Raw genomic sequence first — 20431 nt, 5'->3', positions numbered from 1 at the left:
GGCGGGCGTCAGAGATCAGCGGAGGCTGGACGCTTGGGGTGGGCGGGGCCAGAGCTGGCTGGGAGCGGGCAAGGGAGCCGGCTCCGTAAGTCAAAGCAAGGCTGCCCTGGGGCGGAGAGGGGCTGCCAGGGGGCGGGGTCTGGGTACGGGGGCGTGACCTGGAGAGTCTGGGTGGGGTCTGGCCGGCCAGGGGCGGGGCCTGGAGGACTGAGGTGTAGCAAGGGGGCGGGAAAGGGGCGGGGCATTGACGGCCGGGGGCGGGGCGGGGCGGGGCCGGGCGGGGCAGGCGGTGGCCTGGAGGCGCGCGGGCGGCGTCGGCGACGCGGAGGTACGCTCGCCGCTTTGGGCTCAGCGGGCGGCAGCGGCGGCGACGCGCACAAAGGCGGATTGTGGCTTCACTGGTGCTCGCGGCGGGCGGTGCCGGGGCGGGGGCAGCGGGGCGCGCCGGGGGCCCCCGCGGGCGCGGCGCGGGCGATGAGCCGGGGCCCGGCATGGCCTCTGCGCGGCCGCCGGGCCGGGCCTCGGCGCCGGCGCCCGCGGGGCTCCGGGCCGGGCCGCCCGCCCTCCCCACCGCCGCCTCCGCCTCCCCCGAGCCTGCAGGCGGCGCCGAGGCCGAGGAGCGCTCGCTGCAGCACATGCTGCGCGCCATAGCCGAGGAGCGCGGCCGCCTCAGCCTGCGCCGCGAGGTCTGCGGCCTCGGTGAGTGGGGTCGACCGGGGGCGAGGCCGTGGCCAGGCCGGGGCCCCGCGTCGCCGGGGTACGCGCGCCTCCGCACGTCTGTCTCTGCGTGTGTCTCTGGGGCTCCCTGCGTGTCGCGTCGTCGTCCTCACGCCTCCAGGTCCCCGCGTCTGGATCTTTCCTGTGCCCCTGCGTCTCTGCCTCTGATTGTGGTTCCGAGACCGGTCCTGCACGCTCGCGTTCCTCTGTCTCTGTTGCCCAGGTCACTCGGTGTCTCCCTCTGTCTGTCCATCCGGGTGTCTGCCCCGTCTCCCTCCTTCCCCTCCGTGGCTCTGCCTGGCCTCCTTCTCCTCCAGGAAGCCTTACCCGGGGGCCTCAGTGCCGCTGCAGGGAGTGTGGGCGCTGGATTTGGGGAGACCCATAGCCCATCATGGCAGGGCCGGGGCTCCGTGGGCTCTGGGCAGACTTGCCTGTAAGACGCCTTGGCCACGATCTCCAGCTCGCCAGGAGGGCATGTCTCCGGCTTCCTGAAGCCTTTGTCTTTCCGCACCTCTCTGCACCCGCGGTTTGGCTTGTCCATTAGCTCTAACTGGGGACCTGTTGGACCTTGGCCCCCTGAACCCACCCAGCCCTGCTGCCACTGCCTCTGTGGGTGTGATTCTGCTCTAAGGAGGCCCGAAGTCCCAGATCTGCCTGTGGGGTGGGGTAGGGGTGCCTTGTATCATTTGAAGGAGCATGGAGCTGCAGGTGTGGGTGGGGTCTCTCAGCTTGGTTGAGTGTGAGGTAATGGCTACTGATGGATCTTGTTCAGACTGAAGCAGGTGGGGCGGCCCCCCTCCCCTGTAGTGTCGGGTTTGCCATTTTCTCTCTGGAAAGACCCCTCCCTTCTTCATGTGAGAATGACTTCATACCACATTGTCAGCCACCCGCCACCCCACCCTCATCCCAGTCTGGGCCGGGGATTTCTGAGGGGGCGACAGCATTTTGTGAAGGGAGAAAGGAATGCCAGCCTTAGAGATTCTACCAGCCCCCCTTCCACTCACCTTTGGGGAAACTGAATCCCAAAGAGCCAGCGTGTCGCCCCTAAGGTCACAAGGTGTCCCAGGCCCCCCTCAGCAGGCCACGCCCTGGAGGCTGGTCATCCAGGAGAGGAAATATATTTGAACCCTCCTTTTTTGTCGGAGGCGGGCTTAGTATGACACTTCACCCTGCAGGTCTCAGCTCAGCCTGCCCTGGAATGAAGCTTTCCTCATGGGTGAGGGTAGAATGTCTACAGAGTGGGGCTGGACGAGGACACAGTTTTCTCTGGTCTCTTCTGAAAAGGTGTCACTACTTAGTTTTGAGCAGGAATTGAAGGATCCTCATTAATCATTCAGGAAACATTCCTTGAGCACCTACTGTGTGCCAGGTGCATACCTGCCTGGCAGGCCGTCCAACACCTGGCACAGAAGGTCTGAAATGGGAGGGGTCTGAGGGACCATCTGCTCCAGGCGCCTCAGCCCTGTTTGCTCAGCAGCTCCTGGCACCCCTCCCCACTCCCCTGTCAGCACGTTCCTGCTGTCCTCTGAGCATTGTGCCCCGTTAGACGGCCCCTGCCTGAGGAGCCTGCAGTGCCGTCCCCTAAGAACAATAGTAATTTGCTCTAGCACCTGGCCTTTACTGAGCACTTACTGCGTGCTCTGTCAGTTAGATACTGACTTTGTCAGATGGGAATATTATCTGCATTTCACCAAGGTGCAGCCTGAGGTTCAGAGAGGCAAGAAACTGCCCAGGGATGGCCAGCGAGGAGGTTGTACAGCTGGAATTGACCCTTAGTCAGTCTGACCCTAGAGTCTGTCCCCCCAGATGGGCCCAGCCAGGCCTTGCTGCACCTTCTGCGTTGCACCTGGGCAGGAGGCCTGCCCCGTAGTGGGCCAAGAGCAGAGCCTGGTGGCTGCTCTGTTGCTGTGTCTCCCCTCCCAGCCTCCAGTCCACTTTCACACACAGGGTCTCCCCATATTATCACCCTCCAGCCCCCCAGAACTCAGTCCCTGTAGTGCTCTCCTGCTCTGCGCTCTTATGCCCGCTGTTTTCTCCGCCTGGAAAGCCACCCCCTCCTCATCTGCCCTGCAGACACCTGCAGGTCTCCCTTCAGGCCTCAGTGCTCAGGCTGCACCTGGGGACCCTTCCTCAGCTCCTTGTCCTTCTGCCAGTGCTCTCTTTGTCTTGGCTGCATGTCCGCTGGATGGTCAGATGGCCGTGGCACTGTGATGGTCTGTGTGGCTGTCTCCCTAGTTAGCCAGCGACTCCTCCTCCAGGGCATTGCCCAAGTCTGAGTCTTCTCCGTGCCAGGCATGGGGTGCGTGCAGGGCAGAGGCCCAGTGCACATTCAGCAAATGGACAAGAGAATTAATTTCTGGATGGGGAATTGAAGGGTGTGGATGGCCGAGGAGAGTGGAATCTTAAACTCTTCGAAGGGCTCATGTGGCCCATCTGTTCCGTTTTCAGATGTTCAGAGAGGGGCAAGCTAAATAATGACTTTGTGCCTAGAGCAGAGTTAGGTCAGGATGCTCGGCCCAGGCACTAGGTGAGAACCCACAATGCCCTCCAGAGCATTTTTCCTCTTACATCCGGTGATCAGGTAGCCCTCTCATCTCCGCTTTGCAACTGTGAAACCCTGTTACACTGATGAATTCATGTAAACCTCCCCAGATTTTTATTGGGGGGGTGGGTAATTAGGTTTATTTGTTTATTTAATGGAGGTGCTGGGGATTGAACCCAGAACCTCGTGCATTCTAGGCACACACTCTACTACGGAGCTATACTCTCTTCACCCACTAAACCTCCCAGATTTTTGTTGTTTCTTAAAGCTTACGTTATTCAGAAGTGTGGCATGTTCTCTGAGATTGTTTTAAAGGTATAACGGAGCCTCTGGGAGAGACACTTGACCCTGGACAAGCTATTGTCACTTCTGAGTCACAGTGTCTGTCTATGAGATGAAGTGACTGCTCCCCGCTACCCCGCCATGGGGTTGGGTACTTGGCTGTCATGATGAAAGGTGCCTTGTAGATCCAAACCTGATTTTTTTAAAAAAAATGATTTATTTATCTAATTTGGCAGGGGGTAATTAGGTTTATTTATTTATTTATTTATTATTATTTTTGACAGAGGTACTGGGCATTGAACCCAGGACCTTGTGTCTGCTAATCACACCTGATTTTTGAACCTTGTCTGTTGTGGCCTCTGCAGTAGAAGCGTTTTTTGAGCACTTGCTCCTTGCCAGGTGGAGAGATTGGTCTTGATCCCTGCCATGTGGGAGGACACAGCTGAGCAGGGGAGAGAGCCAGGTACCCAGGTGACTTGGCTGAAGTATAAACCCTGCTGGAAGAAGCCAGGGTGTGGCCACTCTGAGCAGGATTTGGTGTTTTATCTAGAGGAAACCGCCTGTGATTCCAGGTAACAGGTGAGCCAAGCTGGTGGCTGAGGTGGCTTGTGTGAGGCTCCAGAATCTGTGTTGTGGGGAGAATCAGCTGGTCCAGTGCCCAGGTGTTGTGTGATGGAGCATCTGGGCCAAAGGTGGAGGTAGCCTGACACTTCCTTCTGGGGCTTGGGCCTCCTGTTGGGCCCTGGCCGTGGGCCTGAGTGTGCCATGTGGGCAGGCTCCCAGTCAGCAGGGCTGCAGGCCCCTGGGTCAGCCACGTGGATGTGACCTGGGTGTGAGTCGTGGAGAGGCGCTGTAGGGGTTGTCTCTGGGCCTGCCTTGGCCAAGCGTGTTAGGAGCTGTTTGTGCCTGGGCTGTCACGCCCTCTTAGGTGGCCTAGGGAATTTTCTCTTTCTGGAGTGCTGTGGGACAAAAGGAGTGTGTTACATTCACTATTTCCTTCTGTCCTCAAAATAATCCTATAAGGTAGGTACTATTAAGCTCTTCTCTTTGTCCTGATGAGGAAGCACAGGTTTAGAGGTGAGGTAACATGTGCCCAGGCACATGCCAGTCAGTAGCAGAATCTGTCTGAGCCCAAGCTCCTGGCAGAGGTGAAACCCCCACATCTGTCCTCGGGGGGCTTGAGGCCTGGCCGGCATAGGTGTGCACAGCAGCCTGGCCCAAAGTGGACTGAGGCAGGACCCGGGTCGAGGTGTGCGGGGTTCTGAAGGGGCACAGGGAAGGGAGCCACCAGGGCTGACCGGGGGTTCGTGCAGTGCCTGGCCTTTGAGAGGGGCTCAAAGTGGAGGAGCAGGGAGGCTAATGCGGCTGGAAGGGTAGCCGTGGGAGCTGACGCTGGGGCGGTGCCTGGCTGGGAATTTGGCACCTCTTTGACCTTCTATGCTGTGGTTGTTATAAAAGATAGGAACACCTGGCCCAGGGCCCGCACGTGGAAGTTAGAATTGGATTGGCGCTCTGAAGTTCAGGCTGCTTCGCAGTGGCTGGGGCTGCTTCCCTGGCTTCCCTGGGGCCCGGGCCATCTGACCCTGAGGCAGACAGCTGGTTCTGGGCCAGTGCGGCAGGGAGGAAGTGCGGCCGTTTGGAGTGGTAGTGGTGCCTCTTTCGGTTCCTGCGCCTATTTTTAAGGTCTGTGGGTTCCGGCCTCTATCTGTTTCTGGGGCTGGAGCAGCCCCAGGAGGCTGCTGGTGTGGTCCTGTCCCAGGGCAGGGACTCTGCGTCCTTCCAGAGAACCCCGAGGGCATTGGACTTCACACTTTAAGGAGGCCAAGGATCACAGCTTCAGGGATTCTCTGCAAAGCGAGAGGGCGATCAGCTGTCCTGGCACCTCCCTCGGCCCTCTGCTCTGCCCCTGCCCTGAGGCTTCCCACAAGCTGTGCCCTGCTCTGTGCCCTCCTGCGTGCTGGCTTCTTATTCACAGGCCTCCTCCTCTGGGAGGGCTGGGCCATGAATACCAGCTAAGCCTTGAGGCTGCTGAAGAGGAGCCCCAACCGAGACACTTGTTTAAAAAACAGCCTCAAAAACCCAAAACAGTTTTTTTCCAATTAAAAAATGTTACATGTACATTTTACAAACTGGAAAGTATAAGACAATGGAAAAAAAAATTACTCATAGTTCCAATGACCCAGAGACACACTATTAACTTTGCAAAGTCTTGCTTTCCAATCTTTTTAAAGCCCCTTTAAAGAATACTTGATATTCTACATGTAAACTTTCTTTTTTTAATCTGTAAATTTAAAAAAAATTCTAAACTTTTATTCATTTATTTGTTTTTATTGAAGTATAGTTTGCAATGTTGTGCCAATTTCTAGTGTACTGCGTAATGTTTGAGTCATACAGATACATACATATATTTGTTTTCATATTCTTTTTCACTACAGCTTAATACGAGATATTGAATATAGTTCCCTGTGCTGTACATAGGACCTTGTTGTTTATCTATTTTATATATAGTAGTTAGTATCTACAAATCTCAGACTCGTAATTTATCCCTTCCCACCCCCTACATGTAAAGTTTCTTAATCAAAATGCTTTCTTACTTAAAATTCCTAAAACATTTTCCATGTTGTTTAAATTCTAAACGTTATTTAACTGATTACAGGATACTTGAGTGGCTGTGTCATAATTTACTTATGTGGTCTTGTCTTCTGGGTAACTCAGCTTGGATCCAGTGTTTCACTATTAAAAATAGCTTGCAACAAAACTCTTTATTTGGGCGCAGGTTTCTGCATCAGGCTGATTTCTTCAGGCTGGTCTGAGTCTCCCGTGCTGTCTGCCCTCCCTGGGATTCAGTCTTGCCTTCTGAGTAGGGGGTGCAGGGGCCCTTTGTTCTGTGGCTAAGGCTGTGGGGGCCTGGGAGCTGAGTGGGCACAGGCCAGGCTGGCGCCTCCCTTCCACTCCTCGTGACCCTGCTCACTGTCAGCTCAGGGCCGCCCCTGACCACCCAGCCTTGGAGACCACAGACATCAGCCCCCGGGTCAGCGGGGTGCCAGGCCCACTGGGTGCAGTGTGAGCCCTGGGGGCAAAGCCCTGGATGTGACCAGCAGCCCTCGGGGCATCCTTGCTCTGATGTGCTGTGTGGCTTTGGGACAGATGTTCTTCCGGGAGCAGACCAGACTCTGGGCTTCCTCTGCCCTCCTGGGGTCGGGGCTGCCCTGGCTACTTGTTCCCAGTCTCCTGGTGTTGGCTTGGGCAGCAGAATGTCCTCTGGAAGCAGCCTGTCCTGGGGGAGCGGGATGGACAAGAAAGATCCAGAATTCAGCTAGCCTATCCCTACTTCTGTACAGACAGGTAGGTGAGGCTCAGAGAGGACCCTGACAGACCGGTCACCGAAGCGGGAATGCCTGGTGGGCCCTCCCTCCTGGGGCCCCTGTGCAGGTGAGGAGATCGAGGCCCGCTCACAGCAGGGCAGGGGGTACTTATTTTCTGTGTGCAGTGACCGGGCCTGGCGTGTGGAGTCAGAGAGGCGCAAGGAAGCCCCTCGGGGCCCAGTTGGATGCAGTGGGAGCTGGGGTGTTGCTGGTGGATGTACAGACAGAGCGTCCGGGGGCGGAGGCGGGGGCTGCGGGGAAGACCCTCCGCACAGCCTGGGCCATGCAGGACCAGCATCCGCTTACTTTAGGAGAGACCTCTTCCTTTTAAAAAAGGAGTCTTGTGTCTGACAGCATGCAGGACGAACACTGGTTAGCCTGAGTCTTTTAAAGGAGAAGTTTTTTTTTGCCTCCCTTGAAAGACCAGTGAATACTTGAGAAATGCCTGTTGGCAAAGTGAGAAGGGGAGGCCTTGACTTTTAGTCTCATAGACGGAGGTGCTGTCACTGTTTCTTTCATGTAAAGATCCTTTGCTTTTGGATGCGCTTTGAATCGTGTCTCTTTACACTTGGGGCAACGCTTAGGACAGAGCAAGCGAGAAAAACGGACGCGGCGCGTGTGTTGCCGGGATAATTAGGAGAAAACCTAACATTTACAAAGTGCCCTGCTGTGCCCTCGGGGGTCCTCACTCAGTGCCGAGGGCGCAGGGTGGGTCTTGTCCCTGTTTATAGAGGGCATCGAGGCTCAGGGTGACGGGGACCTCAGGTGAGGCAGGCCTGGGCCTCTGCCTTCCAGTTCTTCCTGAAACATTGCTCGTGGGCACCGTTACAGCAACACCGCCACTGAGACCCTGTGCCAGCTGATTTCTCACCTTCTCTGTGATTTCTGCCCCTCTCTGTGTCCATTTTTAGGTATTTGTGGTCGCCATTGTCTCCCTCTTGCAGGCCACGGTGACTGAGTACCTGCAGATGCAGAGCTGGATTGGGCCTGGTCCTGCCTCCCAGGGGCTGGGAGCTTCCCAGGGAGGCGGTAGTGGCAGGTTGGGTGAAGGTGACAGTTCACGCTGCCCCCATGTCCTGCCCACACCCATCACAGAGCAGCCCAGGCCCCCGCTGGGTCCCCAGCCCCCACTGCTGACCGCCCTCCGACTCCCATCTCCCCGGAAATGTGTCACCAGTCCCTGCAGCTCAGCCTGACCGAGACTGGGCGAGGCAGAGCCCTCCCGCGTTCCCTCTCAGCACCCAGATGCCTGGACCACCAGCCAGGGCGAGGGTCAGCCCTCCCTCAGCGCCATCTCTGGCTGCGGCCGCGTTCTGTCCTGCTCGGAGCCCTCCCTCGTCCCCACACACGTCGCCTCTGGGTGGGTCCCCACCAGCTACGGCGCCTGGTCCTCTGCCCCCGTGGCTGCCACTCCTGAGTGTGTCATACCCTGCTGCTGATTCCCTTAAAGGCCGCTTGAGCCCTGCAGGTCAGAGTTCAGGGTCCTTCGTGACCTGCTCCTGCTGACAGCCAAGCCCCTGCCACGTGAGTCCTCTGGGGCCCCCCACGCTTGGCCCGTCTGTCGGGCAGCCTCGCCTCTCAGCTCTAGCCCTTTCCCGACCCCCGACTCTCAGCTCTAGCCCTTCCCGGCCCCCCGATAGAGTCGGCTGCCCCCTCCCTTTGCTCTTAACGGCACCTGCACTGGTTTCTGTCCTCAGTTCTGTGACACTGCGCAGCCGCCTGTGTGACTCCCTTCCCTCTCCCCCCAGGCCGCCCCGGGGGTATCTGCACTGACTCTGCAGCCCCTGTCCCGCTCAGGGTGCGGCTGACGTGGAGCAAGGGAGGGGAAGGGGCCCTGGGGCAGCGTGGGTGAGGGATCAATGGGGCGGTGTCTGTTGAGCGGAGAGCGTGATCCCGGAGGTGCGGAGTCCTTGAGGGGGGTGTTCCCCAGAGGCAGCAAGGAAGAGGGCAGAAAAGGCCGAGAAGTGAATTTTCCCTGAATATGTGCCGCCTGGGGGAGGTCACTGCTGCTCTCTGGGCCTCTGCTTTCCTGGCGGAGTAGGACTTCCACCGTCGGCGGAAGTCATCCTCCAGACCTAGAGCATCGGCGTGTCAGGAAGGCTGCCTGTGACAGGTGACAGCCCTGGTCAAATCCGGGGGGGCCTGTGGGGTCACTGTGGGAGAGGCCCTTTCCCTCTCCAGCCCTCTCAGTTTCCTCTTAGGTCATCTGGGGATAGGAAGGTTGACCCGGACCACTGTTCACAGCCTGTGGTTCTGGGATGCGTGTTCACCAGTCCACCCCTTTTACTGCCTAAAACCAAGCCACTTGCGAAGGCAGGGCCAATTACTCCGCACCTCAGGGAGGTCAGTGCCGCTTGTTTGCTTTGGTTTACGAACAACAGAAATGAAATAGGAAGAAGCGGAACTAGGAGGACTCACATGCCTGCCCCCACCCCCAGAGATGGAAACCGGGGCCCCGTCCTCCCACCACCCAGAGCGGCAGCGTCATGCTCTGCGTGCAGGTCTGTCCTGATCCACGCTGTCTGTGGTGGCCGGTGCTGCCTCGGGTGATGCCCACGATTGCCCCTTGCCAGGGAGGAGGGGCCCTGGCTTCCAGATTCCTCCCATTGCAGGGAGGAGGGAGCTGCCTCATTAGATGTCGCTCAGCTCCTGGGAGTCCTCGTCCTGCTCCCGCTCCCGGCAGTAAACCCCGAGGAGTCAGCCTGAGCTGGGTCAGGGATGAGGTCATCTTCAGCCAGCGCTCTGTGTCTGGGAGCCTCCCTGCACGTCCAGCAGGGCAGTTCTCTCACTGGAGCGGCTGCTCCCCGTTACTGTGGGCCCAGGATGGTGTCGCGCTGTTAGCGGCCCCGTGGGGAAGGGGTGTTACCCTGCTGGCAGGTGAGGAGGATGAGACCCAGAGGTGAAGGCCCTGCTCAGGGCCCCACAGTAGTCAGTCTGGGTCTTGGACCCAGTTCTCCTGGACGCCAGGCTGTGGCCTGTCCAGTCTCACTCAGACATCCATTTGTCCAGGGAGAGGCGTTTGGTGCCTTTTTCCTGTGTGACTTGGCCCCAGGCTAGTGTATGAAGAACCCCGCCCTTTGGTTTTCCCAGAGAAGGACATCTTAGGAGAAGCGAGAATAAAGGAGGGAAGTGAAAGAGGAGGTAGGCCTGGGGGTGGGCATTCCTGGGGAGGAAGCGGCGTAGCAGAGGGCTGGGACTAAGGGCCCTGAGTCCCTGAATGAGGGGATCTGAGGTGAGAGGCCATCTGCATGAGGGTTTGTCTGGTCTCAGGAGGGAGGGACTGTGCTAGGTGACCGAGGGGGTGAAACACCTTCAGGCTCAGCTGTCCACTGGCGTCTGCCTGCGGCCCAGGGGTTGCCCTTGAATCCTAGCTTCCTAGTGTGCCATCAGCTCTGCATCTTGGCAGGTTGCAAGTGCTTCATAAACACCAGCCCGCACCCTGAGAGCCTGCAGGAGTGGGTGCTGGGCCCTGAGCACGGCAGTGGCCCCTCCCGCCTGGGCTCACGGTCGGGTGGGTTGGTCCAGCGGAGCCTGCCCCGTGGGTGAGAGGGCGCTCCTGCCGCCTGGGGTTCCTGGGGTCTAGCAGCTGCCCTGGCGCAGCGTGGGGGCCGGTGGGCCGCCAGCGCCCCTCGCAGTGCTGGCGCAGGCTCTGGGATCTGCCACGCGCCTCATGCTGCGTGCACGTTGGGGTGGAGGAGGGAGGAGGGAGGGGGTGGCCTGCCGACGGGTCAGGCGGGAGGCGAGAGCTGGGAGCTGGGGTGGACCGGTCATGGCTCCTGATCTCGTCCTGGGGGCCCGTTTATGTGTCAGAGCAAAGCAGTGAGTCGGAGTTGGAGTCAGGCCACGTTGGTGACGAGCTCCTAGGACATGGGAGTTTGAATGTAGAGCTGCTGTTTTGTCCTGGTAGCTGCCTAGCCGTCTGGGACAGTTAGTGGGGCCAGGTGGCCCGAGTCCTGTGACAGTGGCTGCAGGGCTGTAGGGGTTTGCAGACACTGCTATTTGGGGGAAACCAGAGGGTTGCTTTGGGAACTGTGAGCATGGGAACTGAAGCCCCTGCTGCATGACAGCGACCTTGAGGCCTGGGTCTGGGTTTGTTCCTCAGTGCGCCGGGGGCCTCGGGCGATGCCTGGCACGGAGCAGGCTCAGAGTGGGTGCTGACTGAACCCGACTGGGATTCCAGTCCCAGCTCCCATTACGATCTTGCTGGGTCACCTGGATGAGGGCCTCCTGGGTGTGACCTGAGGGCTGTGGAAGCACTTTAAGGATTTCACAACTTCCCATATTATGAAAAGGGGTTGTGAAGGCGGCCTTGGGCTGAGTTTCAGCGCTGCTGTGGTGTTCTCCGAGTGAGCTCGTAGTTATCTGTTCAGTATTGGCCGACTCCCTGTTGTGGGCCCTGCCCTGTGCTGGGGACCTGCTCACCGTGCCAGCAGGGTGCCTGTGGTGGGAGGGGACACTCAGATGGGTGGTTAGTGTGACAGGCCATAGCACAGAGCTAAGAGCTCCGCCTTGAAGGCAGCTCTGGGCTGTGGCCTGGCTCTGCCTCAGGCTGGCAGTGTGACTGGTGAGTCAGACCTTGAGCCTCAGTTTCCTCATCAGTTAAAGGAAGGCAGTAACTTTACCTCAGAGGATCGTTGTGAAGATCAAATAGGTAAAATGGCTCAGGTGGGCACTCAGGAGTGGATGGGGTCAGGTGCTGGATACAGGTAGGTCAGTGGGAGGTGCATGTTGGGGCAGGGTCATGGGGAATGGCCCCAGGGACTTGGCACAGGCCAGGTCAGGATGGTCCCGTGGTGCGGTCCAGGAAGAGACTCCACAGTGAGGGAAGGGGTGGCCTGGTGGCATGCAGCACGTTTGTCCGGGAAGAAAGGCGGGGGCCCGGGTATGGGGGACCACACCGCAGCCTTCAGGGGGCTGTCTGGTGGAAGAGGCTGGACTCATCCCTGAGGAAGACAGGGAACAGACAGGTGATGGCCCCCTTGGTGTGAGCACGTTGCATCACTGAAACCCGTGCTTCCTGGAGCAGAGGGCTGGCCTGGCCTGTGGGATTGCTCACACGGGACCCGTCTGACCAGTTCTTCTCCATCCAAGTGCCTCATCAGGGCAGCCCAGGGCCTCCCTGCTCAGCTTCTTTGTCTTTTGTGGCCTGAGGGGCACTGAGAGGCACGAGTTGATGAAAGGCCCATTGAGGGGCCACAGTGGCCTATTCATGCTGCCCTGGCTGCCTGGGGGCGGAAGCAGCCAAGGGCTGTCTTGGACTCTCCTCAAAGAGGCCAGTTGACCCCCTTGCTGCCTTTGGGAGGGGCCAGCCCTAACAGAGGCCCTTGGACAGGCCGGTCACCCTACACTTGTCCCTTCTCCCCACAGCACAGGGCCTCCGTCCCAAAGCCCTCAGGGGTCCCTAGTCCTCTGTGAAGATAAACACAAACCCCCAGCCCAGCCAGAAGGCCTCTTGAGGTCGCATCCTCCCTGGCTCTGGTTCCCATGTGGTGTCCTCACTGCTAGACCCCTTCCCTCTCCTGGCCTCACCAAGAGGGGCTCGAACCCCCCCCCCCCGCCCACTGCCCCCTGCTCTGCCCACTTAACTTTTGGTTTTAATCCCTCAGGTGAAACTCCCCTCCCCAGGGACCTTCCCTGATTCCCCGACCAGGTCCAGCGCCTGCTGTGTGGGCTCAGGGGACACAGCCTGCATCCACACCAGCACCGAGCACCCAGCCTTGAACGGTGGCGCCCGGGAAATGTTTGCTACAGACTAAGCAAGATGTGGACGGATGGGTTCAAGTACCAACTCAGCCCGCTGTGTGACCTGGGCAGCCAGTGTCCTCCCTGGCGAGTGAACCCCCTTCCAGGAGGGCGAGCTGGAGGATGTGGGTGGTCAGCATGGTGCCCGGGCACGGCGGGCCCTCAGTGTTCTCGAGGTGCATAACATTCCATAAATACACTACAGAATGTTTGAAAAACAGGAAAAAATTATAATTCCTCCCCTCTTAATACTAACCACTAAGGGTTACTTCCTTTTGGTTTTTCTTCTTAGGCACTTTAAAAAAAAAGCAGTTTCCTTCATTCAAGCATTATGTACAATTTTGTGGCCTGCTCTTTGTTTTTTGGTTTTTCTTTTTAACTTTCTGTCATAAGCACTTTCCCAAGTAACTACATTGTTATTAAAGATAGTTATTTTAAATAATAAATTAAAAATAATTTTGTAGGTGGGGAGGGTATAGCTCGATGGTAGAGCACATGCATGCATGAAGTCCTGGGTTCAAACTCCAGTACCTCTATTAAAAAAATTAAAATTTGCTCGCTTCGGCAGCAGAAAAGAAAACAAAACAAAATTAAAATTAATGCATCTAATTACCTCCCCTCCAGCCCTCACCAAAGCAAAACAAAAAAATACTTTTTGTTACTCTTTAAATAGTAAACATTGTCAGGGCACAAAATTCAAAAGCTCAGAGAAGACAAGGACCTACTGTAGCGCACAGGGAGCTACATTCAATTTCTTATAATAAACTATAATGGAAAAGAATCTGAAAAAATATATGTGTATGTGTAAGTATAACTGAACTGCTTTGCTGTACACCTGAAACATTATAAATCAACTACACTTCAATAACAAATTAAAAAAAAACAACCCAAAAAACCCCGGAAAGATCTGAGAAGAGTCAGAGAGAGAAAGCTTCCATTCTTGTTTAAAAGCTACATGGTATCCCATTTTGTGAATGATTGATTCCTCATTTATTTAATTAAGCTTTCATCTTGATGGGACCATTCCAGTACTTTGCCAGCAGTGCTCTAGGAGTTAGGTACATAATTTTGCTCGTGTGGAAGTAAGACTGCAGGAAAGGCCTTGCATGTGAGTGAAATGGTCAAAGGGATACGTGTTTGTGGTTTTATTGCCCAGTGTCTCTCCTTGTGGGTTTTATCAGTTTATTTTCCTGCTGCTGATAGGAAGCCCCCATTGCTCCACAGCCTCTTCAACCTGGAGTGTTGCCAAGTGTTTAGATTTTTGCGCATCTGACAGGCGGTTTTCACTTACGTTTCTCTAATTGTGCGACCCCAAGCATGTTGTCCTGTTTTAAAAGCTGTTTATATCTCCTTTTGCTTTTCCATTCAGCTTCATTTTATTATGCATTGTATGGCACTTGTTTGTTAAGAAGATTAACATTCACTTAAGAGTTCCACTAATTTTTCCAGCGTGCTGGTTGTTTTTCCCTTTGTTTATGGTGTGTGGGGTTTTCCCTCCAGAAATTTTGCTTATAGTTTGATTTGTCATCATTTTCTTTGACAGCCTTTGTGTTCAACTTAGAAAGGCTCTTCTATCTCTGAGAGAATAAAGAAATTCACTCGTGGTTTATTTCATTGTCTTATGATTTTACTTTCGAATCAGAAGTTTCTACGTTCTTGGAATCGGTTCTGGCACGAGCAGGGGCCCAGCCTTTTTCTTTTTCCTCAGTTGACCAGTTGTCCCAAGACCAACTGGTGAACTGTCTTCATCCCACTGATTTGCTGTGTGAGTCGTAATATAAACAAAATTTGGCGCATGTTTTCATTCTGTTTTTGTACTTTCTGTTCTGTTCCATTGATCTAATCGTGCACTGGTACCACCTTGCTTTCATTAATCACTTAGTTCATTTCATTTGTTCATTTAATTAGCCAATATTTATTTTTTTCCTATAGGCCAGACACTATTCTAGGAACTCAGTTTACAGCAGTGAACAAAACAATCAAAGAGGGAAAATTCTCATAGCTTCACGGAGCTGCCTTCCCCGTGGGGCCTCTGTTAAAACAGACGCCTTCTAGTATGGCAGATGCTCACCCGCGGCTCCAGGCCAGCTCCAGCCCTCCGCCTGTTTTTCTGAATAAACTTTTATTGGAACACAGCCACCCCCTTGCTTTCTGTTTTGCTGTGGGTGATTCTGTAGTTGAGACAGGACTATACAGTCTGCAGAGCTTAGCTGTTTTCTTTCTGGACCTTAACAGAAAAAGTTTGCTGGCTCCTGTACTGGGGAAAGACTGAAAGCAAACAAAATAACTAGGTAAAATGTATACGAGCTACGTGGTGACAGGTGCCTTGGAGAACAATAAAGCAGGAAGCGGATGGGGACTATTGCGGTGGGATTTACAATTTCAAAAAGGATGGTTTGGGAAGGCTTCCCTGAGAAGGTGGTGTCTAAGTAAAGAGCCAGGGGGAGGGAAGGAAGGAAGCTTCATGGAGGATTATGAGCTGGGAAGTGACAGGAACTGATTTAAGCCTAGGGACCAGTTAGGAAGCTGGGACAGCAATACAGGCAGGAGATGGTTGGTGGCTTGGCCCTGGGTGGAAGAGTGGTTTGTGAGAAGTGGTTGGATTCCGGGTACATTTAAAGATAGAATCAATGAAACAATGCAGAGATGAAGTCAGTTCTGCAGAAAAGCAAAAACAAAAAACAATGGAAGAATTTAACAAGTCTGTAAATTAACACACCTGTCCAAGTAAGAGAGGGCTGAAAAGTTTCTGTCGGAGTCAGCTTCTAGTGAGACAGCAGCTAGAGGTGATGTGGGGTCAAGGGAGGTTTTTTGGTTTGTTTATTTAAGGAGTTGAATGATTCTTGAATATTGTGTTTTTTAGGGTTCTTTCAGTTACAAGTGAAACCGATCCATGGTAGCTTAGACAAAAAGAGAAATCTATTGGCTAACAATCTGTAGAAGAGTTGAAAATTCAAGCCTCCAGGAGACTAGGGATGCCCAGTACTAAGGGTTTGTGGCCCTCACTCTCCCCAGCTTTGTCCTCCCATCTTTCTGGCCGGTTTTCTCTCCTGCAAGTCGACCTTCCCCACGTGGCAGGGTGGAGGCATCCAACAGCCATGGGTTATACATCTGCAGCACTGAAGGGTGATGGGTAGTTTGGGTTGATGGTGACATGAGATTTAGCTTTCTAGTATGTTTCACTATCTGGTAGGAATCACGTACTCGTGTCACTCTTTCTGAATTTCCTGCTGTTCTTATTTTAAAACATTCTCTCGCATTTTCTGTTGGGTCATGTTAAATTAATAGAACAAATCAGGTAGAATTGCTCCCTCTGTGATTTCAGTATTCTTAGCTAAGAACTCGGTAAACCTTTTCAGTTGTTCGAGTCTTTTTCTTTTTAGCTCTAAACAGAATATCCCCAATCCCCCCCTTGTATCTTCTAACCGGGAGTGTTGACTTAGGTTGAAGCTGTTGGTTTCTGGATGTACTGGTCTTTTTTGTACCCAGATACCTTATGACTCCTATTGTTTGAATAACTTTTTAATAGATTTCTTTGTGTTTTCCACATCAGGTATAATATTATCTTGCAAGTGCTGTTAATTTTACCTTACCGTCACAATTTCTTTTATTCTTAATATCGTCATTGTCTAATCGTGGTGTCTAGCACCTTCACCACAGTGTCAGCACAGCCACACCTTGCTTTATTGCACTTTGCAGATTTTCTTCTTCTCTTTCTTTTTTTTTCTTAAACAAATTGAAGGTTTATGTCAACCCTGCCTCGAGCTAGTCTATTGGCACCATTTTCCCAACAGCGTTTGCTCACTGTGTCTCTATGTCACATTTTGGTAATTCTCGGAGTACTTCAAGCTTTTTCATTATTGTTGTTTGTGATGGTGATCTGCGATCCGTGATCTTTGATGTCTCTATTGCAAAAAGATTATGACTTGAAGGCTCAGATGATAGCATTTTTTAGAAATAAAGGATTTTTAAATTAAGGGTTTTTTTAAGACATAATGCTATTGTGCGTTTGATAGACTCCAGTATAGTATAAATATAACTTTTAAATGCACTAGGAACCAAAAAACTTGTGCGGCTTGCTTTATTGTGATACTCGCTTTATTGCAGTGGTCTGGAGCCAAACTCACAGTGTCTCCAATGTGTGCCTATAGTAATGGATTGTGGTGATACTTGTTTTGTTTTTAACTTTTTCTAGTTGAGACGCATCTCATGATTAAGGAAATATCTGTTTATTCCTATTTTTGGAGAATTTTTTTAAATATCAAGAATGGGTATGGAATTTTGTCAAATGCTCTCACAGCGTCTGTGGAGATAATATGTTACTTCTTATTTAAACTGTGAATATACAGTGAATATATGAGTAGGTTTCCTAATATTGGACCATTCTTGTATTTCTGAATTAAATCCTTCTTGGTCATGGCATATGTTTTTAATGGACTGCTGGATTCTTTTAAATATTGTCTTTAAGATTTTTATGTTATATCCATGAATGAGATTAGCCTGTAATTTTCTGTAAGTGTGTGCGTGCGTGTGTGTTATTTTTGGAGTCAGTACTATGCCTTCTTGTTAAAAAGTTTCTTAGGTTCTAAAAATGTGCAAGTAGCACTGGAGCTGTCTGTTTCTTGAAGATCTGGTAGCATCCTCTCAGAAACATCTCTCGGCCTACTACTCCAAAGGACGTTTTTGGGGATTAGCTCTTGGACAGTTTACTGTAATACATGACCCTTTTTTTTTTTTTAACGGCCATCATTTTTAATGGCTGTAAGCTGTTTTAAGTAGGATGTTACCATAGCTTGCTTAGCCTATGTGGTCTAATGGTTTAAGAAAGGATTGGGGTGGGTTTCAAGGAATACCCCTGAAATCCAGTTCATGACTGTTCTAAAGGCCTGGTTAATGGGAAATGACTCCAAGTTATCCATAGTCACAACAATAGCGGTCTTCATCCACTGAATGTTTGGGAAGTGCTAGGTGCTGTCATGAACACCCGGGATTGTCTCATCTCTGTGGAGACTGAAAGAGGGAGTTCCTGGGGGCTCAGGTGTAGTGAGAAGGTTTGGAAGCCTGAGTTGATGTCTTGGCTGCTTACCAGGTGACCCTTCAGTCTGCTCATTTATAAAGCGGCTGGAAGACTCCGGGCCCTGCCCGTGCCCTCGTGGGGGACCTTGGAAGGATATGAGCTTTCTGTTTTGAGGGGCTGGTTCTGAGCCCCAGAGACTGTCAAGCCTCTGGATCCCCAAGTTTCAGTTGCCTTATCTTTAAACTGAAGACTGAGGTTATAAACCAAACTGAGGGTATCCCCACGTCATCAGGTTGCCGTGAGGATCTGAAGAGGTAACAGGTGAAAGGGCTTTATACTTTATAAACTGTAGAGTGCAGGGCAGATGAGCCATCACTGCTGCTCTTCATCCCTCAGTGAGTGCTGTTAGCTCTTGGTACTGTTATGTCACCCGTCTGGGGTCATGCAGAATGAACTAGGAAGTCTCAGCTGGGCGTGGGGCATGGGTTCCAGGCCTCATGCAGCTGCACGCCCTCCCCACACAGCCCCACCGCACTGGTCTGTAAAGGGCTTCCCTAGTTATGCAGTTCGGAGACAGTGACTGAGGAAGGCAGGTCGGTCTGTCGAGGCAGGGGAGGCAGCTGGATCCCCCTCAGCCCATTTGGAGTTGGCAGATAACCAGTTTTTCTGATATAGCCCATCCTCACTATTCATGGATTCTGTATTTTCGAATTTGCCTACTCACCGCAATTTATCTGAACCCCCAAATCAGTACCTTTGTTGCTTTTGTGGTGAATTGCAGACACGCGCAGAGTGGTGGGAAACACAGAGTCGCACACATGCCTGGCTGAGGTCGGACAAGGCGATGCCCCGTCTCCTTGTTTCAGCTCCTCCCTTTCGTGGTCTGTTTAGTGCCATGTGTTTGCACTCTTGTGCTTTTTGTTAGTGACTTTTTGCCGTGTAAAGTGGCCCCAAGCATACAGTGCTTGCTGTCTACCCCTAGCACGAGAAGACTGTGATGGGCCTTATGGGGAAAATATGTGTTAAATAGGCTTCATTCAGGCACCTAGTGCTGGTGTCTCATTAATGTTACTGACCCGATATACGTTAAATAAGGTGTCATTAAACAGAAACACACGGGACTAAGTTATATATTGACTGGTTGACAGAAATGTAACCAGGAACTTGCAGGAACCCAACCCTGTAGTCCCTAGGAGCAGTAGTGGCTCGGGATTTGCTAAGTCAGTGTTTTTGGCTGCTTCACAGAACAGAACTACCTGAGTCACGAGAACAGACTGATCACTGCTGTTGCTCTAGGGCCCAGCCCGGCAGGGAAGGCAAGCCGCGGGCACGGAGCTGTCCGTGGTGCTGCCGCAGTGAGCGGACGAGCATCTGGGGACTGCATCTCTCTCCTAAGTCTGTCCCTGGATTCAAGGGCCCGGAAACCCGCTGCCGCAGTGGCCGGATGGCAGGGAGACAGACACGGAGAGAGTCCTGGAGATCAGGGAGCTCTCTTTTGGAGTGGCAGCTCCCAGGGCTTATGACCCAGGGGATTTCTTGCTGGACAGGCCTTGGGAAAGGATACAGGGAGTTTACCTGTGGGAGAAAGAGACAGCACTGATTTCACAGGCCACACAAGTGTTCATTTACCTCTCATGTGTTTATTCAGAAGGTTGCTGCACCACATGGTTTAGGGACACTGGCAAGGTTGGGATCCGTGGCCTCATCTGGGCCAGCCACACTGCTGACAGACATACAGAGCAGCAGTGCAGAGGGCCCCCACGAACATACACGTGGACAGAACCTTATGGCTCATGAAGGACTGTTGTGTTGGCCTCTCTCCCCAGTACTCACCATTGGTTCTGGGAGGTGGGCAGGTTAGACCCATATGACAGATGGAGTCCCTGGGATTCAGAGAGGTTCAATGACCTGACCTAGCTAGGGAGGAATAGAATCAGGGCCTTTACTTGGGCATATTTGGCTGGAATCCTAACAATGCACTGTGCCTCTGAGTCTGAACTCTCACCCTGACCCTGACCCTTCCAAGCATTTGGACGTGTGGACTGTCTCTTCTCCCTCTCTCTTCTTATCCCTCTGAAGATGAGAGTCCCTTCTCCACCCCCTTTCTATTTCTCTGTCTCTTGGGCCTTAGGACATTCATCAGAAGTCATACATTCATGGGAAAAACTAGTATCATCTTACTAATAAAAATGTTAAAAGTAAAAAGACAAGAAAAAGAAAGAAGACAGTCCTTGTGAGGTTCTGCAGCTCCAGTCACTTCAGTGTGTTTCCAGGGCCCTGTGTGATCTGCGTAGTTGTGGTCAGTGTGTCTGCAGCTCCAGCTTCTGCTCTTTCACCAGACATTGTGTTACACACGTTTCCACGACCATCGAGGTGGGAGTGGAAGCGGCGGCCGGTGCATCCCAGGCGAGGTGGCGCTAGCCTGGGTCGGGGCTGGCTGGGAGGTGGGGGAAGGATTGAGTGTGCCCCCCCGGGGGACTTTCTGATGGCCGTGTGACTGCTGGGAGTTTCAGTTGGAAGTTTAGGTGTGGTGGGCCGGTCCCCTCTGAGATGTTGTTTGGGAGGGGCCTGTGGAGGAGGCGGCCCTGACCGTCGGGCTGGACACGGAGCTCTTGTGTGAGCTGAGCCTTCATGTTAGGAGGAAATATTGGCAGACTCCTGGGGCTTCAGACTTCATTCGTTAACCAGGCTGGATGAGCAGGGAAGAAGGTGATTTTCCAGCATTTAAAGCTGGGAGATGGGACCCCTGGTGTGGACCATGGTGAG

At 53.3% G+C, this 20431-nt stretch overlaps 1 protein-coding gene across 3 annotated transcripts in view; it reads left to right on the top strand.

Moving 5' to 3' along the window:
* Positions 1-309: 309 nt before the first annotated feature.
* KIAA0930 (KIAA0930 ortholog) overlaps positions 310-20431 on the top strand; it is a 33348-nt gene continuing 13226 nt past the window's right edge. Inside the window, exons 1-2 of one of the 3 annotated variants that reach the window (XM_072973680.1) lie at positions 604-699; positions 12513-12824. In XM_072973680.1, the coding sequence (XP_072829781.1) occupies positions 12668-12824 (157 nt within the window). In that variant the 5' untranslated portion in view covers positions 604-699; positions 12513-12667. Of the gene's footprint in view, positions 329-368; positions 700-12512; positions 12825-20431 lie in introns of those variants that run through there. The other 2 variants (XM_072973682.1, XM_031673680.2) reach the window with 2 other exon arrangements.

This window comes from Vicugna pacos, chromosome 12 (assembly GCF_048564905.1).
Source record: "Vicugna pacos chromosome 12, VicPac4, whole genome shotgun sequence".
In the NCBI taxonomy this organism is placed as follows: domain Eukaryota; kingdom Metazoa; phylum Chordata; class Mammalia; order Artiodactyla; family Camelidae; genus Vicugna; species Vicugna pacos.
This window is presented reverse-complemented; position numbering and strand designations above follow the sequence as displayed.